The sequence below is a fragment of the Branchiostoma floridae genome, chromosome 16 (genome assembly GCF_000003815.2).
Source record: "Branchiostoma floridae strain S238N-H82 chromosome 16, Bfl_VNyyK, whole genome shotgun sequence".
NCBI lineage: Eukaryota > Metazoa > Chordata > Leptocardii > Amphioxiformes > Branchiostomatidae > Branchiostoma > Branchiostoma floridae.
Window position 1 is genome coordinate 8,477,051 of NC_049994.1, and position 26,390 is coordinate 8,503,440.

General features: G+C 40.7%; 3 protein-coding genes across 5 annotated transcripts; 1 reads left to right on the forward strand and 2 right to left on the reverse strand.

The window, feature by feature from the left end:
• The first annotated feature begins 498 nt into the window (after positions 1–498).
• LOC118403291 (methanethiol oxidase-like) lies at positions 499–17,141 on the forward strand. 2 transcript variants are annotated; one of them, XM_035801943.1, is made up of 11 exons: positions 499–639; positions 9,385–9,546; positions 9,802–9,866; positions 10,303–10,488; positions 11,207–11,327; positions 12,016–12,198; positions 12,974–13,155; positions 13,640–13,718; positions 14,006–14,127; positions 15,054–15,268; positions 15,839–17,141. In XM_035801943.1, the coding sequence occupies exons 1-11, from the start codon at positions 636–638 to the stop codon at positions 15,999–16,001; spliced, it is 1,482 nt and encodes a 493-aa protein (XP_035657836.1). In that variant the 5' UTR covers positions 499–635; the 3' UTR covers positions 16,002–17,141. The 2 variants fall into 2 exon arrangements, with proteins under 2 accessions (XP_035657836.1, XP_035657837.1); XM_035801944.1 differs by lacking the exon at positions 499–639 and adding an exon at positions 6,933–7,064.
• Positions 17,142–17,146: 5 nt separating this feature from the next.
• Positions 17,147–23,548, reverse strand: LOC118403292 (D-amino-acid oxidase-like). 2 transcript variants are annotated; one of them, XM_035801946.1, is made up of 11 exons: positions 23,325–23,548; positions 21,325–21,532; positions 20,495–20,612; positions 20,264–20,343; positions 20,012–20,077; positions 19,859–19,913; positions 19,529–19,630; positions 18,988–19,070; positions 18,663–18,780; positions 18,095–18,199; positions 17,147–17,577 (listed from the first exon to the last, which is right to left on the reverse strand). In XM_035801946.1, exons 2-11 carry the CDS (start codon positions 21,507–21,509, stop codon positions 17,458–17,460), a joined length of 1,032 nt encoding a protein of 343 aa, XP_035657839.1. In that variant the 5' UTR covers positions 21,510–21,532; positions 23,325–23,548; the 3' UTR covers positions 17,147–17,457. The 2 variants fall into 2 exon arrangements, with proteins under 2 accessions (XP_035657839.1, XP_035657838.1); XM_035801945.1 differs by having other exon boundaries at positions 23,317–23,547.
• A 1,624-nt stretch (positions 23,549–25,172) lies between these two features.
• Positions 25,173–26,254, reverse strand: LOC118432698. The gene has a single exon (XM_035844307.1). The coding sequence runs from the start codon at positions 26,089–26,091 to the stop codon at positions 25,333–25,335; it is 759 nt and encodes a 252-aa protein (XP_035700200.1). The 5' UTR covers positions 26,092–26,254; the 3' UTR covers positions 25,173–25,332.
• Positions 26,255–26,390: the final 136 nt, after the last annotated feature.

Here is a 26,390-nt window from a genome sequence, read left to right on the forward strand (position 1 = left end):
ATGAAGTAAACATATGACTTAATAAGCATAATGCCATCAATTATGCAGGTAGACCCTGATTCATTATTTATCTTTGTTGACATTCAGCGTAACTTGACTTCTAAATGCCATAAGTATGAAGTTGCAATCATTTACCGATATGGTATTACAAAATGATATTTTTGTCTTGATGTAAATGACATCTATCAATGTTCCTCTCTTTCTCAGCTACATAAGTCACTTGTTCTTTCATGGAATGCATCGAAATTATGAACTTTTCTCATTATTTATGTATATTAGCTCCTTAGTTTCCTATTCTAGATCGAATTGTGTCAGGTAGCTGAACGCAGGTTTCGTGATTTCAAACACAAGATACACCATAATTAAATTCTTTAACGACCAATCAAACGAGAGAGAGAGAGAAGACCCAATCCAACTTGTTCCGTCTGCACCTCTCCGGTATATGACGTCTATGTTAACTCCTGAGCGCACACGTGGTGCTGATGACGTCACTTCATCTTTACCCTTTGACCCTGTTATTGGCACAAGTACTAGTATCCCAGGTGGCCTGCAGGCACATTTATACTACTCCGGTCTTTTGTGGTTTTTAACATTGCTGACTCTTTGACGCAAAGCTAGCCATACGATCTGACACTATGGGTAAGTACTGTCTGTTTTTGTAGAGCAAAGTTGAATGTATCATATGCATACTTGACCGGTGGAATGGGGCCCGGCATTGTAATTGTGACAGTGCATTTTATTGTTGTGTAATAGTAGGTCACATTACACAGTAAACAGGGACCCAGTCGTGTGATTTACGAGCTTGAGTTGTGTTTTTTATGGTAGAGCCCCATGGGACCCCCCACTAGCGCCTGTCAGTCCATTAACTACTTAATAAACGTACTTGGTTTTCACGACAATAAGACGGGTAGAGAATTATTTACGACGCCTTCCTTGACATGGACACACCTACCAAGATCGTAAAGGGTAACAAGTCACGAATGGCTGACAGTATGGGAGTGGACCTACTGCTCTCTCATTAAATCTGAAAAAAAATGTATCCAGTAGGATCTACACTGTAACTAGTCTTATGAATGAGTGAGTCAATACTGTTTTTCGAGTCTTATTATTTAGATATTGATTATATAAATGAGGACATTATTTGAGTAAATGATCAGAAAATCAAATTCTAAAATAGAACACTAAATTCTAAAATAGCCTTCTTTCTTCATCAAGACTGTCAGCTTCTGTTATCTGGGTGGGGGAGATGATCAACTAGTAGTATAGTTCATGCAAATGATGAGGACATTATTTGCATAATCAATTAGAAACACACGTAACATACCAGTGGTAAATGTTTCAATCATTCCTGCGAAGGTATGGGGTCGTGGAACTCTAGTTGTATCTCAAATTTGGACTGCACATCACTACATATACTCAATCCCAATCAAATATTGAACAAAACCCTCTGTGAGGGTATCACGTTCAGGCGAGGTGCAGGTTCCGTGCGGCCGGTGGCGTGAGTTGGAGCTAATGGAAGCTTTTGGTATATATATCGTATATAAGTACTAGTAGTATCCTCAGTTGACCCAGGAGACTGTTTTTGCCGGGGCGCCGAAGGCGCCCGGCTTTGTCCCCGGTTTAATGGTTCGTCCTTGGATGGGTCTGCTATGGTCGCAAAATGTACCGTGCGTTTTTACGACAATTCTCAGCCCTTCTCAGCCCTTCAAATAAACGCAATGTACCGTGCGTTTTTACGACAATTCTCAGCCCTTCTTAGCCCTTCAAATAAACGTTGTAAGAATACTGTTTATCCATGACCTCTACTCGTACAGAAAACATTGCAGCGCTCATTAGCAAAGTCTAGGAAAGGAAAATGTTTCTTGATTTGCAGTAAAACACTGGTCATGTAACATTTGAGGAGTTGTCGTTAAATCGCACGGTTCATTTTGCGATAGCGTTGACGGGTCCGGGTATTTAGCGGAATAACCCGGAATAACCCGGAATAACCCGGAATAACCTTAATAAAGGATGAAAGCTACCGAAATACAGTGTGCTTTGATAAGTTAAGATCGCAGAATGCAATATTTTGGCATAAAATAATGTATATATGGCCATGGGAACAAGAAATATTACGGTTATTCCGGGTTATTCCGGGTCATTTCGGGTTATTCCGGTAAATACCCTCACGGGCGTTGACGGTGCGGAGGAGGTGAGATTTTTATCGTACAGAAATTGGTACAGTTTGTAAAGTTATCTTTCTGGAATTCGGATGTATTAAAATATAACATTACATTCTAAGGCGTAGTGTCATGTGAGTAAAATGAGCACGACATTTGACGAAAGATTTTGTGGAGGGTATACAGTCAAGTTTATTGTGCAACGATTGGAACAGTTTACGTGCGGGTGGGAGGGGGGCGTGCGTCTATATATGCAGCTGCAGGAGGTCCTGCAGGACATTTTCGATCGTAAGAGTAACGTACAATTTGAAAAGATAGTGATCATGAATTCGGACACATTGAAACATATTTCCAAGGAACGGTATATAGTTTTTTTAGTAAAACCAGTGTGTGGGGATTGACGAGAATTTAGATAGTTTAATGGTGCACTGTGCTTGAGCCGATGCGAGGCATTATGCAGGGCATTTTTGATTGTAAAAATATCGTACAAGTTGAAAAGATGGATCGGATTCTAATACATTAAAACATACATTTCCAAAGAATAGTAGAAAACAACGGATTGTAGCTAACTGTTAAACAATCAGCAAAGCAGTTGGCAAGATGTCACACCTGAACTTTTGTAGATTTTTGCTTTTTGTTGGTACTAGTAAGATGTTATGTGATCAAGACAATATTTTCTTTCTGTTTCAGTGACGCCTTAGACTGTTCTCTGCTATATATACAAGTGACACAGTAATATACAGAAACTTACAGCTAGCAAAAGTCTGTACTCAATAAGATTTTACACAGTACACATTTATACTTCTTCTGCTGAAATCTACGCATTACATTTTGCATCCAACCAAAGAGGTTTGAAAGAGAGTCCTTGATCCAACCAAATTAGACCTTGAGACCTATTAACAGATCATTGATCACTGTGCATTTTGCACATACCAGACTCAATCGTGCCACTGAGCACTGCATTTTGCACACACCAGACCAATTGTGCCACTGAGCACTGTGCATTTTGCACACACCAGACCTATCGTGCCATTGAGCACTGTGCATTTTGCACACACCAGACCTATCGTGCCATTGAGCACTGTGCATTTTGCACACACCAGACCAATCGTGCCATTGAGCACTGTGCATTTTGCACACACCAGACCAATCGTGCCATTGAGCACTGTGCATTTTGCACACACCAGACTCAATCGTGCCACTGAGCACTGTGCATTGTGCAAATAAAGTCAAGCAAAGAACACATATATTGTGAACAATGTGTGAATCTATTTTATCGGGAAAATACCACCAAGGTGACATCATTTTCAGTGGAGATAATAGAGGCAAACAATGCACTGCAAATGCTTTAATGGCAGTTGTTAACCACAGTACTTGCAGACAAGCAATTACCTGGACAAGTACAGACCTTGATGGTGTACTTTTTCAAGGAGATGCACTATACACCTACATAAAACCATCACTAAGATCTGGTGTGGAGTTCCTCTCCGTTGATGATATTCCAGACTATTTGCAACTTTACAACAATACTGTACGTGTATCAATAAAAGAGTCTTACACTGGAGACATATTTGCCACAGAAGCAGTCTATCCTTATTACACCTTAAAGAAAGCCCTAGAAGCAGCATTTGCTGAATCCAACACTTGTCTTTTCATAACAGCACATGGAATAACTGGTTCAACAGTAGCATTGTTGCACGCTGATAACAAGTATTTTGTTTATGACTCACATGCCAGAAGTCCCATAACAGCATTGCCAGATAGCCATGGCACTTCTACTTTAAGCATGCACAGTTCAAACAGCAATCTAGTTTCATTCTTGCAACAACTTAACTGGAACACAACATGCAATTTTGAGGTTGTCCCAGTACAAGCAGAAAATGTTTTCTTATCAGTTGAACCTACTGGTATACACATTATCAATCTGACTAGCAATGTTTCTTCTATGATTGAGTCAGAAAACTGCTTTCAAGTTCAACAACAACACACATACACCTTGGTTAAACCAGAGTTTGTATCTACGAAAGAGAACCTACAACAACCAAACACAGCATTTCCATTTGCACCACATTGTAACCAAAGTACTGGGAAAAACATTGTGCCATGCACCACAAGCAAACATCCAAGTGCTATGCCAGAGAACAGGAATGAAGGCCTCTTGAATCAATTAGTAATGTCACCAAATGCAGCATCAAATTTAAATGATAAAAAAGTGCAAGGTCTTGCAATCCAAAGCGCAATATGCAAGGACAAACAAGAAAAACAAACCTATCAACAGAAGACAGAGAGTCTTGCAGAACAAAGAACATCATACAAAGCAAAGAAAGCAAATGAGACCTGTGAGCAAAAAGCAGCACAGCAAAGAGCATCATATAAAGCGAACAAAGGTTTCCAGCCAACTTCCCATAGATTTTAGATATAAACTTCTAGTTTAATAATGATGCACATTTTACTGGAACACAACATGAAATTTTGAGGTAGTCCTTCCAAATGCGCCCCGGCCAGCTTTTTTTAAAAGCTTTCTTGTTACCATTAGCGTGACGCTTCCAACCCTCCCACAGACATTTCCCATTAAAAGAATGTTTGGTAAGGACGTAAGATTGGTAGTTTGGTTTGGGTCAGGGCCATTTTAAATAGGATCATCGCCAGAGGCATGCACTGTTGACAAAAGTCACATTCAGTTCTAAAGGTGGCATCTCACTGCACCTGGGGCATCGGTGCGGCACTGCGGGATTCGAAAGATTTCTCAACGAATTTGAGAGCTAGAGAACGAATTTTCATACGTTTTGTGTGTTTTGATGTCTTTTAAGTCATACTTTGATGCATCACGCAGTATCTGAATTATAAAAAAAATCGCCGAAAATACCGCCACAACGAACGAACCCCGCAGTGCCGCACCGGTGCCCCAAGTGCAGTGAGATACCACCTTAAGGTTACTCCTGTCATTGAGTCAGACACAATGGGTGAGTTGAGTTCATTGTTTTGTCATCAAAGCCGGAACCTTCCACATTGTAAAGTGCTCAGTTTTGTCTGAACAACTTATACCAAGCGTCACCGTTAGAGTAAGAAGCTTGAAGATATAATGTACAGCCAAGAAGGTCCCTTAAGATATTGTGATTTGAAAGGGGGGGGGGGTTGTAGTGACACCTAGGATTGATTCATTTGAAAGAATTGTTTTCTCATGGACATTTTTTGCGAAAACATCCTATATTGCATCATCCCAGTAAACATAACCTCTGAAAAACGGCTTGTTCATTATTGCGGTTTGAACGTACTCCAGTAACATTATCTTCATGCAGTGCTTGTTGAAATACCTTCACGCGTTAGCTTTAGTCAACTACGAAGGCCCAGACTTGTTTACGTCTGCAAATCCGACTAAGTAATGATGTTGTCATCTTTACGCCTCATGACTTGCGCCTCAGGCGGTGGGCGCGGCGACTTTTGTGCATCAATCTTAGTCGACAGACCACAATGGAAGGTTGGTTCAACAGTTCATATACAGAAGGAAACAATATCCTGACTCCCGGGATCGGAACCCACGCCGATCCCTGGGGGTCAGACCACAAACCCACCACGCAACCTATTACACCAAAAGACTCAAAGCCGTTTAGCATGGTCGGTTGGCGGTGCTTGAACCCCACTGTTACGCATATAGCTCACAGATTTAACAGTGTGTTACGAGTATACATGTGCACGAATGAACATTATATATGTGTTAACCCCCTGGAGCTGTCACCCTCGGTTTACCCAAGGAGCTTTCATTGATGAAAGCTTTTTGCATGGTCTAACGCTTCAAAAACAAGCAGGGCTGAAAATGTGGAGGGGGCGTGGCAGTTCTTGAGGGCTGTTTCAGGACATAGTTGTGAGTGGGGTTGCCTCTTTTGCAGACTTCTGGAGTAGCGACGGCGTTTTAGTATTTTTTGGAGGAATAGATTATTCGCGATTTTCAACATGGGCTATAAAGATTCGACAAAACTTTAATAGTCTCCATAGCAGGCTCTCTGAGGCCTTTCCCCGTCTTTTTTATTGCTCATACACCTTTGCTGGCCAGAGAGCCTGGTATGGGGACTAGGCAAAACTCCCTGTTCGAGGCATGGACAATCTTTACATAGCTCATGTTCAACACGGTTGCCAATCGCAAATCAGCGCTTCCGCCAAAATAAACAGGACTGTCTACGATAGGGAGGTCAAGGTAGCTATGCCTAGTAACCTTTGTCAACTACATACACTAGTACATGCTCGCCTAGTGGTATCCTGTACTGTTGAAACACTCGCTGTCTTGACTAATCTCCAAGCAGAGGTTACACCACTGCCTTGGTAAATTCTGGTGTTGTAAATAAATCGTACAAGAAACTTTATGAACTAAGGAGGTCACATCATCCCCTCGCCTAACCACAATTAAGAACAATTTTTTTTCCAAACAGGGGCCCAGTCGGGCAGCTTTCGGGAGCGAAAAGAATGATATAAAGGACATTAAATTTCACAAAATGTCAAAATAAGATTCATGGGCATGATTTGTGTACATTTCTAGGTATACATTTTATTTTCTCGTTTTTTACAACATCCCGGCCGGGCCCGGGTTTGGAAATGTGACCTTAGACTAAAGAGGGTACCAAACACTTAATTTTATAGCCCACACGACAAACATCATAATTATTTCATACAGGTTTGTATCCTACGGACTCTTGTTTTGGTTGCTCTTTTTGCTTGGGAACCGATCCTTCTTGGGTCACAAACAGAAAACACCCCTCCACTTGTCTCCTAATGCCAATGGCACGGTCCAGATACCGATACGGTCAGGCAAGAGTTCGAAATTAGGCCATTCTACACCTCGACTTCCCCAGTACCAAACTGTGTCAACATTGTCTTATTCCACGGGAATACCTTGCATAATCAGCATCATGGGTAAGTTTAAAACGTTTCTGTGTATGGTAACATACGCTCAGCTTGCATATAGATAGCAGGTTTGTATTGTTAAGACGTGTGGCTGGTGGGGCCGCTAAGTTCGTAAGCCGTAAGTTTGCTTAGGCACTGTTTGGAGTAGGGGTCAACGTAAGGTTATGAATGTTAAATGTTAATGTGCTATGGGTTTACTACATAACACTTAGGCCTAGTCAGCAGTTATAGGGACAGACTTTGTACCAGTTTCTAGATGTATGTTGTGTACAATCAAGTTGCTTTTCTCAAGTCTTTTTTTTTTGTTCTGAGCGTGCACGTTATTTGCTATATACAGCAAGCGGACTCCATATGTGCTGTGTCACCATGCATTGTGGTTTTAGGGGTGGCATAAACAGCGATACACTTTCCTTCCAACGAGTCACAATATTCCCGGTTTTGTTGAGTCAAAATTTTCGAGTTCAGCTGTAAAGATAACAATAGTTTTGCAGACCACCGTAAACACAAGTACCAAAGAGCTCGGTTTGCGATCATGGGACGTTAACGTTTCCAATCTTTGCTGTTTTATGATACGTGTAGCTAGCTACGTTTTCCACTTGATATTGTTATGAATGCGTTTTATGAAGGCTAGATAACCTGGACCAAACGTCCCTGCTAGGAAATATTTTCAAGCTCATATGGTTCCAGAAATTCATTCAAAACGTGACATTGTGATTGCGAAATAGGTCTGAGGCCAACAACAAGGAGGACTTTACCCACAGCCCCTCCCACCCCCATTCTGTAACGTCACACCTTCCACGGAACAATGAAACGATAGTTCCGTATGAACCACTGCATAAAAACAGTGCAGGTGTCGTGACAAAACAAGTCTGGCATGCCTTTAATGCTGTTTCATTAACACTGTGACAGGGATGCTACCACTCAGTGTAGCATACGGGGTAGGGGTTCAAAGAATTAGAAAAGAAGGGTTTTCACCTGGAACCTTTCCTGATGCAAATGTATATCTAGTGATACTACATTTAAGACTTAAAGTGTTTCACAGCATATCGAATGTCTTAAAGAAAGAGGAAACCCTTGACTGTAAGTGTTTTCACTGTAAATGACAGACTACTTGGCAAGTAGTCAACCGTTGAAAAACACTGAACGTTTGAAGCCTTGTGGGGATCACAAAAATAACCATACGGATAAATGCTGTATCAGTGAAGCGTTTAGTTTTCCAGTCATCAGTCTTATTGTAATTACAGGTTAGAGTTGACAAGATAATAACAGGTGTAGTCTTCGTGACCCACATTTTATCCAGCAGTACGTTAGTCTAGAAGAGCTACAGTTAAAATAATGTTTTTAGGTACCTGCCGTTTCTTGGCCACGGTGCCTAACTATTGAAAACAACAACCTTTTTGTCTACTTTTAGATACATCACTCGCTCTCTCTCTCTCTCTCTCTCTCTCTTTCTCTCCTTCTCTCTCTCTCTCTCCTCTCTCTCCTCTCTCTCTCTCCCCCTCTCTCCTCTCCCTCTCTCCTCTCTCTCTCTCTCCTCTCTCTCTCTCTCTCTCTCTTTCTCTCTCTCTCCCTCTCTCTCCTCTTCCCTCTCTCCTCTCTCTCTCTCCTCTTTCTCTCTATCTTTCTCTTTCTCTCTATCTCCCTGTCTCTCTCTTTCTCTCTGTGTCTCTGGTCTATGGGGAAAATACACAAAAAGTACTATTTTCTATGTTTTAAAAGACCCCTCCCACTGGTAAAGATGGAATGGTCCATCAGTCAAGTAAGTTAAATATTTAACCAGTGCCTTGTTGAGTAGACGTGGCGAGACCACATAGCTAGAAACGTGATACCCATATCGACCCGTGTTTTCTCTACCTTAGAAGGTATACGTAGTGTCATGTTACGTTCTGTGCGACATTTCTCGTTACATCCTTTAATCAAATATTACTATTAGGCTGGAAACTCAGAAACCATGAAGTTTTCGAGGGACTGTCAGATTTTCCACCTTTTAAAAATTATAATTTTTCTGATATGACGAACAATAAAAAGAACCTATTGTTCGGTATATCATAATCTGTGTGTTAAGTCCTTTGTACAACCTTCCAGCCCACGGGTCTCATATTACATGTAACGTTATTTGGCCAAACTTTGTTTTTCTTCATTTGCACACTCGCATCATTTTTGGGGGGTCCCAGAAGATATTATCCATATAAGCAACATGGCTTGAATAATGGGATTTTTTTGGACATGATTAAAGCAAAGGAACTATTTCAAACTAGTATTCTAGTTACCTTACTTTTTGAGTTACCATGACGACGGAATGATTGACGTCATTGTTTTGGTTGCCTAGGCGATCGTTTGGAGGTCGTGAAGGGTCACCTGTCGGCAGGACAGGTGCAGCAGTCGTGCTGCAGCGCCTCTGGCTGCGGGCCCGGGTACCGCACCCCGCTGGACGCCATGAAGGCACCCCAGGAGCAGATAGTCTACCTGCCCTGTATTTACCGCAACACCGGTTAGTAAAATAGATCTTATAAATGCACCAATAACTGCACTAAATGAAGTGTTTCGGTTTCTTTTGTATAATGTTGTAAACATAGTCAATATCATGAAACACTGGTCAGTAAGTAGATATTAAGAATGCAACAATGGCATTTGATAAAGTGCTTTCGTTTTCCTTTGTTTAGTGTTGTGAACATGGTCAATTTCATAAAACACTAGTATTGTATTTAAGATTTTTTGACATACAAAGCATCGCGTATCTTTTCAGGTATAAACAGGCCTGACTATGTTGCTACTGTGGACGTGGATCCCAAATCACCGACATACAGCAAGGTACGGGTTCATAGAATACTGTAAATGCATTTAAGTTCGCGGGGATTTAATTTCGCGGTAGCGGGAAAAATGACTTTTCGCGGTGGATTTAAGTTCGCGGTAACACCATAGACTGCAATCTAATACCATGATAGAAGAATGTTCGCGGTGGATTTAAATTCGCGGTGCAGTGGTCACCGCGAAAACCGCGAACATTAATCCACCGCGAACATTTCTGCATTTACATAAACACACACATACACACAAGGTTAATTTTGAACTAATACCTCCATTTGAACATCTCTTCTCGCTGAATGTAATAAAACCTAAATGTTGAAAAGACATCTACACGTAAGAAAACGTATACGGACATTGTTTAACGCTATAAAAATGATCAAACTCTACACAGACCCGTCTAGTTTGACTAACCGAATCCGTGATGATTTATTTCTCGTAGGTTATCCACCGTTTGGAGGTGCCGAACCTGAAGGATGAACTTCACCACACGGGGTGGAACGCCTGCAGCTCGTGTTTTGACGACCCAAGCAAGCGTCGGAACCGTCTGATCTGTCCCGGTCTCATCTCCAGCCGGATATACGTCATCGATACGGGGACCAATCCACGAGCTCCTAGCATTCACAAGGTGATTATGATCTTAAGTATTAGATTTAGTGATTTTTAAATTTTCTTTCGGACAGACGAGGACAATGTGGCACTGCACTCAAGTTTTAGTAACTTATTTTAACAGCTCCACATACACACTATAGACGGAAGGTAACTGTAGTATTCTACCTCCCCGACCGAAGTCAGGTACCAATTTTTACACCTGGTTAAAGTGAGGAAGGTCCTGTAACGTGTCTTTCCTAAGGGCACAACGTCGGGGGCACGGCGGGTATCAAACTCGGGACCTCAGTAGATTCCGAACCGAGCGCTCTACCAGTTATGTCACACACGACGCCACTACATTGAGTGATTTATATCCATGAATAATTTTATCATCTTTGTAAATGACTGGATCACGAAGTTCTTTGGTCACAACCAAAGAGTTATAACAGACGAAATTTCGATGACCGTCTGTCACCTTTGTCGGCGCAATGATCACTACGTCGTACTGCAGCTTGGTGTCGCTGCTGCAATGTTAGGAATGCGGTCCCAAACGTAAAGTGATTTGTACTTATCACAGAATTCATGTATTTACAGCCATATGCAGAAGATAACACTTCATTTGGCTACTAAAGAATAGCTTTCCTATACGGTCATTTTCAACCTGATGAACGAGTAGTTATTCGCAAAGGTAAAGTGTCCATAACAGTAAGATGAACTGAATCGCTTATGTTTCCTTTGACTTTTGTGTATGATAGATTGTGGAACCGACTGAGCTGTACTGGAAGACCGGATTGGCTAACCCCCACACTACACATTGCCTGGGCAGCGGCGAGATCATGATCAGCACCATCGGTGATCCGAGCGGAAACGCTAAAGGTACGAGATTTCGCGAGAACATGTGAGACTTTGTGGAATTGTCCTTATTTGGCTACCCCACCCATATTTGGCTGAGGAAGAATTTACTGACGTCACGTTTCCGGAAGGTCACGTGTCGAGAATAATGGGTCAGTCAAACATACGGAAGACCAAAGGTTCAGTTTTGCGAGTCATTATATTTTGTATTGGATGAACACTTCAGTCAAATTTGAATAAAACTCTCTTTTGTATACATCGATGAAGGTTATAAATCCAGGTAATAAGATACGCCAAAAAGCAGTTACCCCAGCAACTGGATATGGTTTTGGAAACAGTCAGACGTTTCAGACAACCATCCGGTGTCTTTCGTCAGCTACACTGTAGAAAACTTGTTGGAGAGAGTCTTTTACATGTCCTATAGCTGTGAATTGGTATGCAAAAGAAATCTAGTTAGAGCACAGGTTTATCCTAACTATGAATTGATGTGCATTTTTTGTATAATGCAAATGTAGTTGAAGAGGTTCATCAGTCACGTACGTATACAGTTTCTACCAATTTTCTTCCAACAGTGACTGTTTTAAAGGTATAGTACGTACCTGCAAATTTTCGATGTCTGACAGCACATCTTGATCACGGAAAATGACATAGTCTTGATCTCGCGATCTCGGACTTTGAAGATTGAACGTTCGCATTTTTTCTCTGTATTTAGGAGGATTTGTCTTGCTGGACGGGGAGACATTTGAGGTGAAGGGGAACTGGGAGGCCCCGGGAGACCACACAGAGTTCGGGTACGACTTCTGGTACCAGCCACGGCACAACGTCATGATCAGTACGGAGTGGGGGCACCCCAAACTGCTGGCCTACGGATTCGACCCCCAGCATTACGCCGAAGGTGAGACTATATTTTTCGTGTTTTCCGGTGGATTTAACCTCCAAGCAGATCCTACGGTAGTATAAAATAGCATAAGACGGCAGTGGAGTGAAGCCGGCTCAGGAGTGTGTTTCGACACATGGCAAATGGACACATCCTGGCTGACTACACTCCTTGGCCAGTTTGGTACTACCTTATGCCATTGTAGGATCTGCTTGGGGATTAGAATGAATTAAGCTTCTCGTGCGCTTCCTTAAAAAACTTGCAATATTATGTAATGAGCGAATGACTAATTGTGTGTATTTTCGATATCTATCTACCAAATTCTCAAACATTGTATTAAGTCTATTTTGCAAAGTATAGAATTTATTTTTTTATGTTTCTCAATTCTTCAGACAGCTTGTTTTAATTACGCAATTGTTTGGCAAGGAATATAATAGTCGTTACTACTAACTTGTGCACGTTTTAAAGTCATTGATATAATTCAATACCATTCAGACACCAACATTTCTTGTAAAAAAACTTTATTTCTTTATTTACTAAATTTCTTCAATACAGTATACGGTATGGCAGAACAGGCGTTTCTTGTTAGAAGACACCTTTTCAAGGCCGCCATACCGATAAAATCTATTCATTTTTTTTCTGTCACGAATTAAGGAAAGAAAAATTCACCAATCAAAATTTCTTGTAAATAACTTTGTATGTTCATCTATTCATTTTCTTTCTTATTCCCATTTCTCAAAATTGGTACCTACTGGCTGCAAATAATAACCCAGATGAATATTATATATTTAAGGAAAGTACGGTCAGAGCCTGCACGTGTGGGACTGGACAACTCACAGGCGCATCCAGGACATTGACCTCGGGCCGGAGGGCGCCATTCCACTGGAGATCCGCTTCCTGCACAACCCGGACGAACCGCAAGGGTACGTGGGCTGTGCACTGAGCAGCAACGTCTTCAGGTTCTACAAGACCCCGGTAAGATGCATTCAAGACAACTTCTTAAAGCCGTAGAGTTCAATTCATGATTCAGATGATTTGATGGGAATTCATATATATTTGGAATGCTATCCCTAATGCTAATGCTTAGCCCTTTGCAATAGCCACAGGCTAGTCGGGCACCCAGGCTATGTATGCTGAATGGCCAAACCAATAAATAAATAGGTATATAAATGAGTAAATCAGGAATGCATAAAAGAATCAGAAACAGAATGCATGACACTACATATTAAACAAAATATACATCCAATGATTCATCCTATGTGAAAGTATGTTATGTATTTATGAGGCGGGGTTACAGAGCCAATTGTTATGAATTTCTTGTGTATTTCCCATTGGCAAGTGGTAATACTTCGAGTATGTAAGTCATTGTAGGATAAGTAGTGGCGCTCTCAACATCGGTGCATGTCAATCCTTATTTCTCGTAAGTCCTTGTAATTATGTTCTGATGATTTACTTCCAGAGAGGTGACTGGGCCACAGAGAAGGTGATTGACATCCCGAATAAGAAGGTTGAGGGCTGGGCTCTACCCGAGATGCCAGGTAGGTGGATATCTTAGCAAAATGTATGATGTAAAACAAAAATATTGAATGATAATTTCAGGAGCCATATTGGTCTTGCTGTGTACGCTGGGAAATGCGCTTACATACTGTTGGTAGTGCAACGTTTAGTTGAGAAATCAGTTCTTTAGCAACGCTCTGTGCAGCAACTCTTTGCAGGATATGAAAACACGCCTGTCTGGACAGAACATATATTATACAGGACCGTAACGTTGTCACGGCAAGTTTCTGTATTGGTCTACATCAAATTTCTGTGTTACAAATCCCAGGGCTCATCACGGACATTCTGATCTCCATGGACGACCGGTTCCTGTACTTCAGCAACTGGCTGCACGGTGACGTCAGGCAGTATGACATCACCGACCGCAGGAACCCCAAGTTGGTCGGTCAGGTTAGTGGGAAGAACAAAGCATAAACTATCAACAACGTTCCTTTTCTCATTTGGAAACGTCTTTATTGTGGTACTTGAGGAGAGAGGAACGTTTTTAGTGAATCATAGGTGGATCGATTGCGGACCTTAAGTATCTTCTGACCGCTTGAAACTTGCCCACAAAGAGGACACTTAAGCTATTATTCATTTAACCCTTAAATTGCCAGAATTTAGCCCTATAAAATGCTATAAGTGCCAGGGTTGGCCGCTGACCTCCAAAAAAAACCCCAAACAATACCGAAGTCCCTAACTTCCGAGGTTCGTGCGCTACACGCGCGCAAAGTTGCTACTTCAGGGGAATACGTTCTCCCGGATATATCCGGCTGCGGCACACAGAGCATGTATATATGTGCCGGATATATCCGGTTTTGGCAGTTTAATTAGATACACGTAGGGGAGGTCAGCGACTGTACATGTCTGATGTAATGTAGAAAATGAATATAACGCACTATATATAACGTCAGTTCACATTTATCCGTGGGAGTAATTAACCTATATCCGTTAAGACAGGGCAAGTCGAAGGATAGTGATTTTAAACTATACCATTTTGAAGTTTGAAACCGTCATCTGCCGACTTGATATCCCTAAATACCCTGATTTTAAAAACAACGGATATTTGCTACCCCGTGGGTAAAAATGGACTAGCGTTATACAGTAGAAGCCGCTTAATTTCACACCCCATTCGCCAGTGCTTTTCGTGCAATTATCCGAATGGTGCAACAAAGCGAAGTTATTAAGCTGGCCCGCACAACCGTGACTGGATTTGGAGATTCCGTGCAGTTAACAGAAGTGTGCTATTATCCGTTGTGCAATTAACTGGCTTCTACTGTATATAGAACGACTGGTATAATTATTAAACTTTAAGTAACGCCAGGTTTATTTGGCAGCTTTTCCTTGGTGGAAGTATCTGTAAGGGCGGCCCCGTGAAGGTGACCCACGACCCTGAGCTGAAGCAGCAGCCCGATCCCCTGGTGCTGAACGGGCGGGTGAAGGCCGGCTCGGCCCCGCAGATGCTGCAGCTCAGTCTCGATGGCAAGCGGCTCTACGTCACCACATCTCTGTACAGCGGCTGGGACAAACAGTTCTACCCGGACATGATCACGTGAGATATATTTCACTCACTTTCAATTGTAGATAAGACGAAAATCAAAGCAATGTAGTCATTTTAAAGATTGCTTTGTGATTAGAAAAGATAGTGACACTCATGTTTCGCCGGCCACCTAATTGTATGGAGGTTTTCTTACTCTCTTATATCGTATAGGTAGTAGAGTTTTAAGATTTACTCTGTATCTACTTTTTTGCAGTTTATATTTGACCATACAAAAGTTACTTTACTTTTTGTCGTGTCAATAAAGCTTGCTTTAATATGTGTATGTGATTTCACCAAATTTTGAAAATGGAATACGGAATGTTGGTACATGAAATAAATCAGCTATGAGTAAAGAAATACAATACTGATACATATCAATCACACAGTAATATAGATAGAAGTTTACAAAATATGGCAAAATATTGATATTGTTCCAAAACAATAATTTCGTAGATTATTTCAGCTTTCCGATTTTCATTGTGGTTTGGCCGGCCGGCCCCATTAATTTTATTTCTCAGTCAAAAGTTACACGTTAACGTATCCTAAAATGTCATTCTAACGTTTTCATTTTCATCTTTGCAGAGAGGGTTCCTTGATGTTCATTGTTGACGTGAACACCGATGTTGGAGGCCTGTCCCTGAACCAGAACTTCCTGGTGGACTTCGGGCAGGAGCCGCATGGCCCCGTGCTGGCTCACGAAGTGCGCTACCCGGGCGGAGACTGTAGCTCCGACATCTGGCTGTAAACAATTTCAAGGCGTTCATCAGGAGTTATGTTAGGTCGCGCGATCGTCCTACGATTACTAACTTCATCACGACAAAATGTGCGTCTCCTGCAAAGTGCAAATGTCTTGGTACACAAAATGCTGTTTTGGATCCATGTATGTGGTTGGTTCTGTCACAGCTTTAAAATACTTTGGAATCAAAATCGTGCGACGATCGCACGATTTATGTGACCGCGCCCTTGACACCAAAATATAACATTATATTTAACAATAAAAAGCAATGAATAAATAATAGCAATAAATGATAGCAATATTCACTTTGAAAAACATACCCGTCTTTTTAGTCGCTGTGTCGAACTGGTGTACATATCCAATGTGCCGTCACATGTAGCCAACCTCAAATTTGTTGCAGATATCATTAGTTTGAAAAAATCTTTTGACAACAAAACATTCAATAACATATATTTGACGAAAAAATATTGTTAGCTTTGTTCTTTTTTTCAAATAATCAGAAAACGTGATATTTTGGTGTCATAGGTTCTTTAAAAGTCTGTGCTCCAGTGCATGTCCTTCGCCAAAAAGGAGGACAATTGGCCTCCGAAAGTGATACTTTCTCATATAAATATGTCATAATATCAAACGTGATACATTCCGTACACAGGGTCAGTAGTGATTCACATACTTAATTTTTTTACTGATATCACAGTTAGAATTGGAAAACGTATGTTCCAAAGCAGAAACGCTCAACGTGATGTTGTTGGTGTATCCCATGAGTCCCGATATCAATGTAACCAGTGTATGATACCACATTCAGATTATAATTGTGTTTTGATATAACAATTGATTTTCATAGTTACGAATGTATTTCAGGGATAAATCTAATGGAAACTGGTGGTATTTACCGATCAGAAGATTTGGTGTCAGTTGTGCTCACTTTGCTTTTAAAATGTTGTAATTTCGTGAACAAGTGCGTAGCAATGATACTATACATTAGACAAAGTATTGGTGACACAAATCGCGTGAATTGTAGTATTTTCAAACTGATAAAGATGTAGTACAATGAGTACTAAAATTTGAATTAAAAGACAAATCGTAACCCATATCAGAATATATTTTGAAAATTATATATCTTGGAATATAATAAAGATGCTGGTAAAATAATCTAATTTTTGTCCGTATTGCTATAAAATCTTTACTTTACCATCAAGTAATGACTACTTTGTGCAGTCTATGATATATTCTGTCACTATTGAGAATGCACTTGCAGTCGTCTTTGACCACGAAGGACTACCAAGACTTTGCAGTAGACATTGTTTTCAGAATTTGAGTGACATACGCCGTGATATGTTTGTCCGATATTTTAACAACTCATAGAAATTGAAAAAAGTAAATCATCTTATATCATAATATATTATATTATATGGATTGTAAAATAATTAATAGATACAGATAATAATTCATTGATAAACAATAGAGTTCAGAGACGGGACTTGGTGCTCTTTTCCTGCAGAAGTTGTTTCACCATGAGCGCAACTTCTTTGGCACATCCAAGGGACCACGTGATGCCATTGGCTCCATGACCATAGTTGTGGATAACCTAAAGAGATATGAAAATATCACATAATCTTCATGTACATATCGATGGAAATATAAATTTACTTTCAAATCCAGTGGGTAGACTGTTCCTTCGCTTTGCATTCCGGAGGTCCCAAACACAATGCTTTGTCATATAAATGGTACATGCTACGTTCTCTTTTGAGTACCCATTACTTAAGAGAAAGTCCAAAAAGAAGATACTGAAGCAACTGGATGTGATTTTGGAAACGGTCAGACGTTTCAGATAGCATCCACTGTCTTTAGTCAGTGACACTAAAATGATCTGGGAGAAACTGGTCTTAAATAGCCTAACAAAGAATGCAAAAGAGCTGACGACAATTTTGAACGAAAAGTGTGATGTGAAAGACACAATAATACAAAGACTTAAAGAGAGTAGTCGTGGGCAGTATCTGTACATATCTTCACGTGTACATTTCTATTTATCGTTTCCACAAACAGCCCGGCCGGGTCCCAGTTTGGAGCTGTGACGATAGCCTTACTTGATTCATAGTACGAACCTGAACACTTCTTCCTGACAAGGGATCCGTTTTCTTCTCGCTTTCCAGTCTGATACTCTCCCTCATGGGTCTGAGTCCAGTTTTCTCTTCTAGGACTTCTGCATCCTGTTTAAGATTATATTTTTTCAATAAATCCAAAATATAAATTCAATATCAAGACACACAGAAAGGTGTAAAGTAAACTGCTGAAATTGTATTAATCAAAGCTAAATGTGACGAATGACACGCGTCACACTCCTATCATATATACTGTCCATTGCATACTTTGGGGTCTTCCAATGGAAGTGGTTTTTGATTCCTACGGCATAGACAGAAATCGATTGAACATATTTCTATTGATATTTATAATCTTATTTTCTGTAGAATCTTAAATCATGTTAATTTTGTTAACAAGCAATACAAACCGAGTCTAGCAAAATTCTATCATTCGCACAATCTTGCGCACAATTCTAGATCTGTTCCTTTTTTTTTTAAATTTCGATCCGCCATTGATGTGTTTCTTCAGTATACGACATTCTAAACAAATCATACTTCATTGACCATTCACTGTATTGTCTACATTTCATACCTTAAGCGCTGGGAATGCAGCCGTGACGCCTTTCCAAATCATCTCGGTGTCACGTGGGTCATTGTGCAAGTCCCATCTTCCGTCTTGTCTGATCCCACCAATCAGGGTAGAGTTAGATCTATGGCGTGACGAAGTTAGCAAAATTCAAATCACGGAGGTCACAAAAGCTAAAAAAAGTCCTTCTATGTTCTAAATGAGAGCACACTGGTCAATCTCATCATCATAATCAATGTAAGCAACATGTTACGAGAGAACATGAAATGGATAAATTTCGGTCAATTGTTTATTTGTTTGCTTGTTTGTTTGTTTGTTTGTTTGTACTCACCCGCCAACGATATAAGGAATTCCCGGGATGTAGGAATGCTTTCCCTCAAGAAGCATCCAGTGTTTCACCCACGGAGCCTTCACCTGGAAATAATCAGCTGTTTGTTTGTTTGTTTGTTTGTTTGGTTGGTTGGTTGGTTGGTTGGTTGGTTGTTAGTCTAAGCGTGAGTCTACTGTTACGTGAATACTACAGAGTGACTGCCTGCTAGGATGTAAGGCGGATAGGTTGGTAGATATTTGGAGAGTTATAAGCCTGGTTTGGCTCTGGTCCAAAGTTGTAGACAGGTTAGAAGTTATTGCATGAAGGTAGAGCATGTATTGATGCCTCATGGCTACATTCAGCTCGTTAGGGGTACCTATTCAAAGGTTCTTTCAAAATGTATGTGGTGTGTTTGTACTTGTTAAAAGTTGGACTTATAAAGGTATTAGTTTTGACTGAAAGATGAGCTATCAGAAAATCATATGCAACAAAGGAAAACTTTTATTTCATGTTGTTTCTTCTAAAGACTTTGCCTTTTCGATATACACGTAATTCGACCTACCCTCATAACTTGTCCCCTTGACGGGAAGACTTTGGTATCGCCCACCAGATCGTGCGCTCCAACGCCTGAACAGTTGATGATGACGTCATAGTCCAACGATAACTTGAGCGGAAAGACGTCATTGTGTTAGTAGTGTGTCAAACATCATCATTAATTCTATAAAATCCAGAACACTATAAAATATTTACTCTGGTGTGATATATACTGATACAGTCCTTACATGATTTCATTGAAACATGCAGCAATTGATATTACCGCCAAAAATCATTAATGTGTTAGCACATGATTGATGAAATCGTTATCTATATATTTCTAAATGTTCGATCATACCTCATCTAAGGACTGGACTTTCCTCTCTACAAACTTCACTCCTCGGTCCTTTAACCTGTAGGTATAAAGCAGAACAGATATCATGCATAAACCTTATATAAAAAATTTAAAGAAACTGGTGATATAAAGAGTATCAGAAGAAATAGTACAAACCTGTTGGTGACCCATGGGAGGAAAAGCCTGCTCTCCAACATAAAGGTGGTACAGAAGAATCCGTCCCTACAAAGAAGAAAATAAAAACTGCTAATTTTGCCTATAACATGTATGATAGAGATAACGCCAATAGCGCAGATAGAAACTTACAAATGTTTAACTAAATTTATAACAAACAATAACGCTGTTAACGTCCTTATCACCTATAATGACCTACAAAAATTATTTTAAAAAACTTCTTTATTAACCTACTTGTACTCCGGAAACAGGTGCGTTAATTCCCATTTGGTTGGATGACGGTATCCTTGGACGAGGTCCTTCCAATCAGGATCCTGCAGAAATATTAATAGATAGTGAGCAACCCAAGAAAGTAAGTAAAAAAACTTAAACGCTTCTTTCCCAAGAATGAAACGCTTCTTTCCCAAGAATGAAATTGCAATAAACTGAATCATTCATAAAGAAGAAAAGTCCTAAATGTCCCACCTGAAAATCTGCATGCATCCAGACGATCCAACCCGACTGAAGGAACACACCTATCTCAGGTGCGTACGGGGTCTTCAGCAGACTGGTTAAGTACTCTTGGGACCACTTCAACCACTGCCTATAGAAAGAGTATAAAGATCAAGTGTCAGATTTTCTGGACAGGTTAGCTAAATGCACGTTCGTCTATTGAAAAATGAAGAGATATTTGATCGTACAATCTTAAATAAGTCACATACTGCATGTTATACTGCAGGATTCATATTCATGTTCGCTGGGCTAAAATTTTTCACGGTGCCAAATACTTATCTGTATGTTTAACTTACAGGAAAACCCTACAGTTTCGCAGAATGTACTAATCTAAAGATATCGCCAGTTTGTTGCTGTGCTATCACACCTTTGTATTAGAATAAGATGTTTCACAACGTGTCATGCGAGCTCATTTGTGTTGGTAGCAAATGCAAACATAGTACAATGCTAAACGTTCTTCCAACACAAAGGTATACACGGATTAAATTTTCAACGACCACTGTCTTATGACAAATCACTTCAGAACGTAAACTTTACAGACAATTGATCTTGTTAACACGTGATCTTGCGGATACGTGACGTCAGCAATTGGTCAAACGTGCCAGAAAGTTTATAACGCCCACCGTCTCTTTTGAGTGATGGCTGGAGTACCCTGATGTATATGGCCTCCTTTAACGTTATACCTCTTCCTAAGTTTGCACAAAGTTAAGTTAAGTTAACGTTTCTGAATGTGTGTAGTGGTTACATGATCAATTACTTATCTTCACTCTATCTACTGTTAGATAAAAGACTTCTTTGTTTACATTTCTCTTTCTGTCATTTTTCTTCTCGGTGGGCACCAAATCCCAGCAGCGACGTCACTAGTCGTGTTCGGAGAGAACTTGTCGGCCATGACAGTCATCTTCAACCCTGCCGTCCCACAATCCTCCACGATACGCAGGGCTGAGGACAATCCCACAATTCCCGCGCCAACCACCACGACCTTCATGGTGTCCTTGGGTATTTCAGTTTCTAAAGAAAAGTAGATATGAATATAACAAGAAAATGAATTACACAATGGAACAACAAAATACAACTGTCGTTATTTTTCTAGGAAAAATTGAAGTGTAAGTAAAATAAATAATCATGTAAGGCATCTCTGAAGCTATATACATTCCAAATATCATGAAGATCCGTCAACCAAAAATTCCTGAGTTGTTCCCCCCTAAAGGGATGATGCAACTACTCAGGCGTGGACAAATTCCTGACATACCTCTGGAATTTTGGGAATTCTTGTCAAACGGACGCACAATATACTATTAGGCTAGCCCCTGAGGCGTAGCCAAAAAAAGAAACGTAACACACAAACACATCGCCCAATTCCCTGATCTACAACGCAGGCGCAACGTACTGTACGTCATAATTTGACATAAGGCCACATCAAGTGAATTTTTTGGATGACATGGCTGGTTTCGGGAGAAAAAAAAACAAAGAAATTCTATTTCTTCCAGAGATGGTCAACATGCCGAGGAAACGTTGAAAATTTGAAAATATGTCGTGTGGTAGCATTGTGGGAGTGCCACCAGTTCAGTGGTTGTAGATGTGACACCGGTGCATATGGTAGCCCTAAATCTAGTTGACAGCTAAAACTAGGCTGCCAAAGTTCTGTTACGTTTGCACTTCTTAGATAGAGGAAGAAAAGATCATGTTATTTTTACTTAAGTTCTTGCTACAACGTTTGTGATCTACATTTTCGAACAAAATTAGGTACAATACTATAATGTATCCTGTATTTTACCCATCTTTTTTTCGCCCTTTTGCATTAGACTTGGAGTCTTTAGATGATGTCATCCATATAATTTCCTTGCTGTTGCTGTTGCCTAATGGTCATCAACCGTTACAGAAAAATCTTTATTGGCACAAGAAAAATACAGCGACTTTGCTAATGTCTTAATCTACACCTATATACATATAACGGGCCCGTTACATATATATGAACATATAAACATATGCAAAATGAGCAACAAGCAGATATATATAGAGGAATCAACCTTTTCAAAAAACTAAAGTCACCCTTTGTCCCTTTGTTTGGTACCAAATTGCCATTTTTGGGGACCTGGCCCATGGACTAATATATGAAAACATATACATGCTGAATTCAACATATAGTTTACACCACTGGTTCAAAGATTGTGTCCCTAGTCCCTGACCCTTGTACCGACTGTTGCTAAATGTACATCTGCACATGTGCAAATACGTACTTTGACCCAGGCCACATGCCCCTCCCCCTAATCTTACTGTATTGTTTGTGTGTTTTGTTGAGAAAATGTAAAACGTTTTGGGACGTGTTTTTATGCGACTGCCTATCTCATCTTTACTACAGTATTTTCCCCACAACATCTAACGTTAACATTGATATCGTAACTTGAGTACCACATTATGGTTGTACGTTGTAACCCTGGCAGTGCACATAGCGTGTAGTAGAGACTAAAAATAGGAGCACACAACATATTCTGCATGGAATCGAAATCCCCTAAGATCAAACTGCACTGAATCTTTGGCGATATGATATCACTTTGATTTGAAACTTCAGAGTCTGATTATAGACGACATTTGGAACGATCCCACATGCCCCGTGGGCCGTTTCAAAGCTAGAAAATGCACGAGAAACGAGGCCAGTATGTGAGCAGTAGCTTTGCGTCCATCGTTCGGACTGTTCATAACATTACAGCATATATGCAACAGGTCATAGTGTACGACTGCACCATATCTATGTCTATGTGTTAAAAGGTGGGAAACAAGCATATGATACTTACGACTGTACCTAGAAACTGTGCATGCAGCTTGTAATGGGGCCTCACTACTGGCAATGCTTAGTGCGGAGCATCCTTGTACGTGTCAGTCATTGAGTCAACCTTGAACTTAGAGGTCATGAACTTGTTTTGAGTGCCAAAAACCAGGTTACCATATAGAGTCGCATAGAGGTCATCGGGCGATTCCATTTCGTAAGTAAGGCCGGGTTTTAAAAAAAATGTCCAGTCCGGACTGCGGAAAAACCAATCCAGTCCGGTTTGGGGGCGGAAAAAAAAACAGTCGTCCGACTTGTTTTTCGTGTAGCTACGTCCCCTGGCAGGAAATAACAGAATTGCATGGTGTGTTCCCGCAGAGCGCAATGATTGGATGCATGCGCATATGCGCTACGTTTACGTTAGATTCAGACAGATTGGCGACACTTTTTAAAGCGAACCGGCTAGCTAATGGCGCAATGTCACAAAACTTTTTTTTTATTTCTTATGTATGTAATGTACATCCATCCAAGAATATCATACAATTTATGACGCACTGATTGTGCTTTGTAATACACAATTATTAAGCGGTTCCGTTAGCATAATAACGTAACGTTACAATCAGAACGATTGTTGTTACTTGTCCAAAATATTTACAGGTGGATTTCAAATACGAGGGCTACCAGATAAACATTAGGTCACAATGACTTAACTTTATGATTGACATCCGCGCGCGCATTGATTTTCGCCTGTTCTAAAAAAAACTGTGGTCACATGTTACCCAATAGCATCTCTGGTCAATCAGAATTTCATGCTTGCCAGAGGATCTGATCTCCATGGTAAGGGACACATGGTCAGGGCATATGGCCGCAGCACCCTTTAACCTTCTTTATTTTATTTTTTAACAAGAATAACAATCATTGATAAACATATTTGAAATGGCGACTTACAGTCTTACTGGAGGTGAACATAAGACAAACCATATATATTTAGTCCTGTGGTTTAGCAGCATTTGGGGCTGGATTTTTCTTTTCGCCCGCGCTCATTAGTTTTGGGGTCTCCAGGCCAGAGGATGTCATCAATAAAATTAAGTTAAGGGGGTGTATTCTAAGGGTAGTTGAGGAGAGATCACAAAGTTTGTGAACTGAGAGTTTATTTGCATTCTTTATTCTTAGTTATGATTGACAACAGCAATGAAACTGACATTCTGAACATTCACAGATAGCTAGCTATACTTAGTCTAGTATATTCTTGCAAATTCAACTACAGACCATGCAAGTATGACCGAGCATGTATAGACGCTGTGTCATAGAAACATTACTTGAGATATTTCTTCGGACAATTCCTGTTTAAAATCAATTCCTTTCCAAAATCATTCGCGAGTTAAGTAACGGAGAAGTATCTTCCTTTCGTCTTGTAAAACCATATGTGGTGAATTGTACAAAATGTATCTCAGAATTGTTGTCATCCTTTAATGATGTGGGCGGTCATAAACTTGTACTTGAATGTGCGATTTAAACAATTATGTTAACGTTGCCATATTAGTGGCACTCAACGCACAGCAATACACTAGTAAGGCTAAGCAATACGTGAGGTATAAGACACTAGCACAAAAGTTATTTCTTAAAAAAAAAACGTATTCAAGTTTACAATTTAAAGCATGCTAGCACTAGCACTGCGTTACTGCAAGACACAACCTAAAACTACTCCCCAAGCAGTTGTTCGGCTACGGCTTTTTAAAAATGTTTTATGCGTTTTTATCGGGCTTTCTATTTTGTGCTGTTTTCTTTATGTCTTCCAGTCAAAAAAAAGCGCAATACAGAAATCCTTATAAAAAACACATAAAACGCGTCAGAAAAACAGCCGGGGGCGAACACAACACAAATTGACAAACAAACACCGTCCAGTGTATGAATTTTCCCAATTATACATGGTGTACGTGCACACCTGAACGAACGGTATGAAATAACACAGCAAACGGACTGAATCGGTGTTCAAACATCCTGTCTGTAACTACAACAAGCAAATTTAATGTTTAGTTAAACATTAATTCGCTCCATCTACTTGAGTTTCTGCGGGCGGTGCATTTGCGCCTCCTGTAGTCGCAGGTGCATACTGCAGGTGATACGGCTGTGGAGTTCCTGTGTAATACACCTGTACCGGCACCTGTGCACCGTTTGGATCCTGAGCGATGAAAATCTGCTGAGTTCCTATAGGTTGAGTTCCAACAGCGCCAGTGGGCATCATTACGAAACCGCCAGGTACTGCACCTTGATTGTACAGAACCGTTGGGGCAGCGTTGTTACCCTGTGATGCAGGCAGGCCACAACAACCGCAACAACACATAATGGACACCACAAACCCCAACACAACCTCAACAAAAGCTAGAATAGCATTCGTAGCGTGTAGGGCGACAACAGAAGGTCCACAAGGTATGATGGTGATGCCACCGTGTTGATCGTCTCCACCGTATACGTAGTTGTAGCACTGTCCTTCATCCACGACAGCTCCAATGATTGCGAAGCTGAAGCACGTAACAGCCAATATGATAGCCAAGATTCCCATAACAAGAAGGGCCACAATCCAACATTTGTTGGTAGGCTTTCTTCCGCTGAACACCCCTACCACCCCGGTGGCTAGTACGAACGCTCCGCTCCAGATAGGAGCACCGATCAGATGCGCCACGGGAGCTCTGTCCTTGCTTGCGAACATGGCAACCGCCGTGATCCCGAGAATGATGTTAATTGTACCGAGAGCTACGAGAGTCCACCCGATCCCCGATATCGCCTTCCCGTTGTAAGCCATCGTACGATAGGATCTGGCCGTCGTACGATAGAATCTGGATTCTGGACAGAGTTGAGGAAAGTCAGTGCGTGGCCTCGTAAGGGTAGAATGTTTCAAGGTCGTTATTTGCGGTGCAGGTGACCTAGTGACGTCACGATCCCTGTACCATATGGTACCTGGGCGTCTTGAACTTTGGACAGATGACGTCATGAACGACCGTTAACGTGTTGACCTGTTTGAAAATTTAGTCCATTAGCAATTAGGAAATGTTGTCAAAGTTATGTCGTCTACGTAATCATTGGTGTAAATGTCTACCAGAG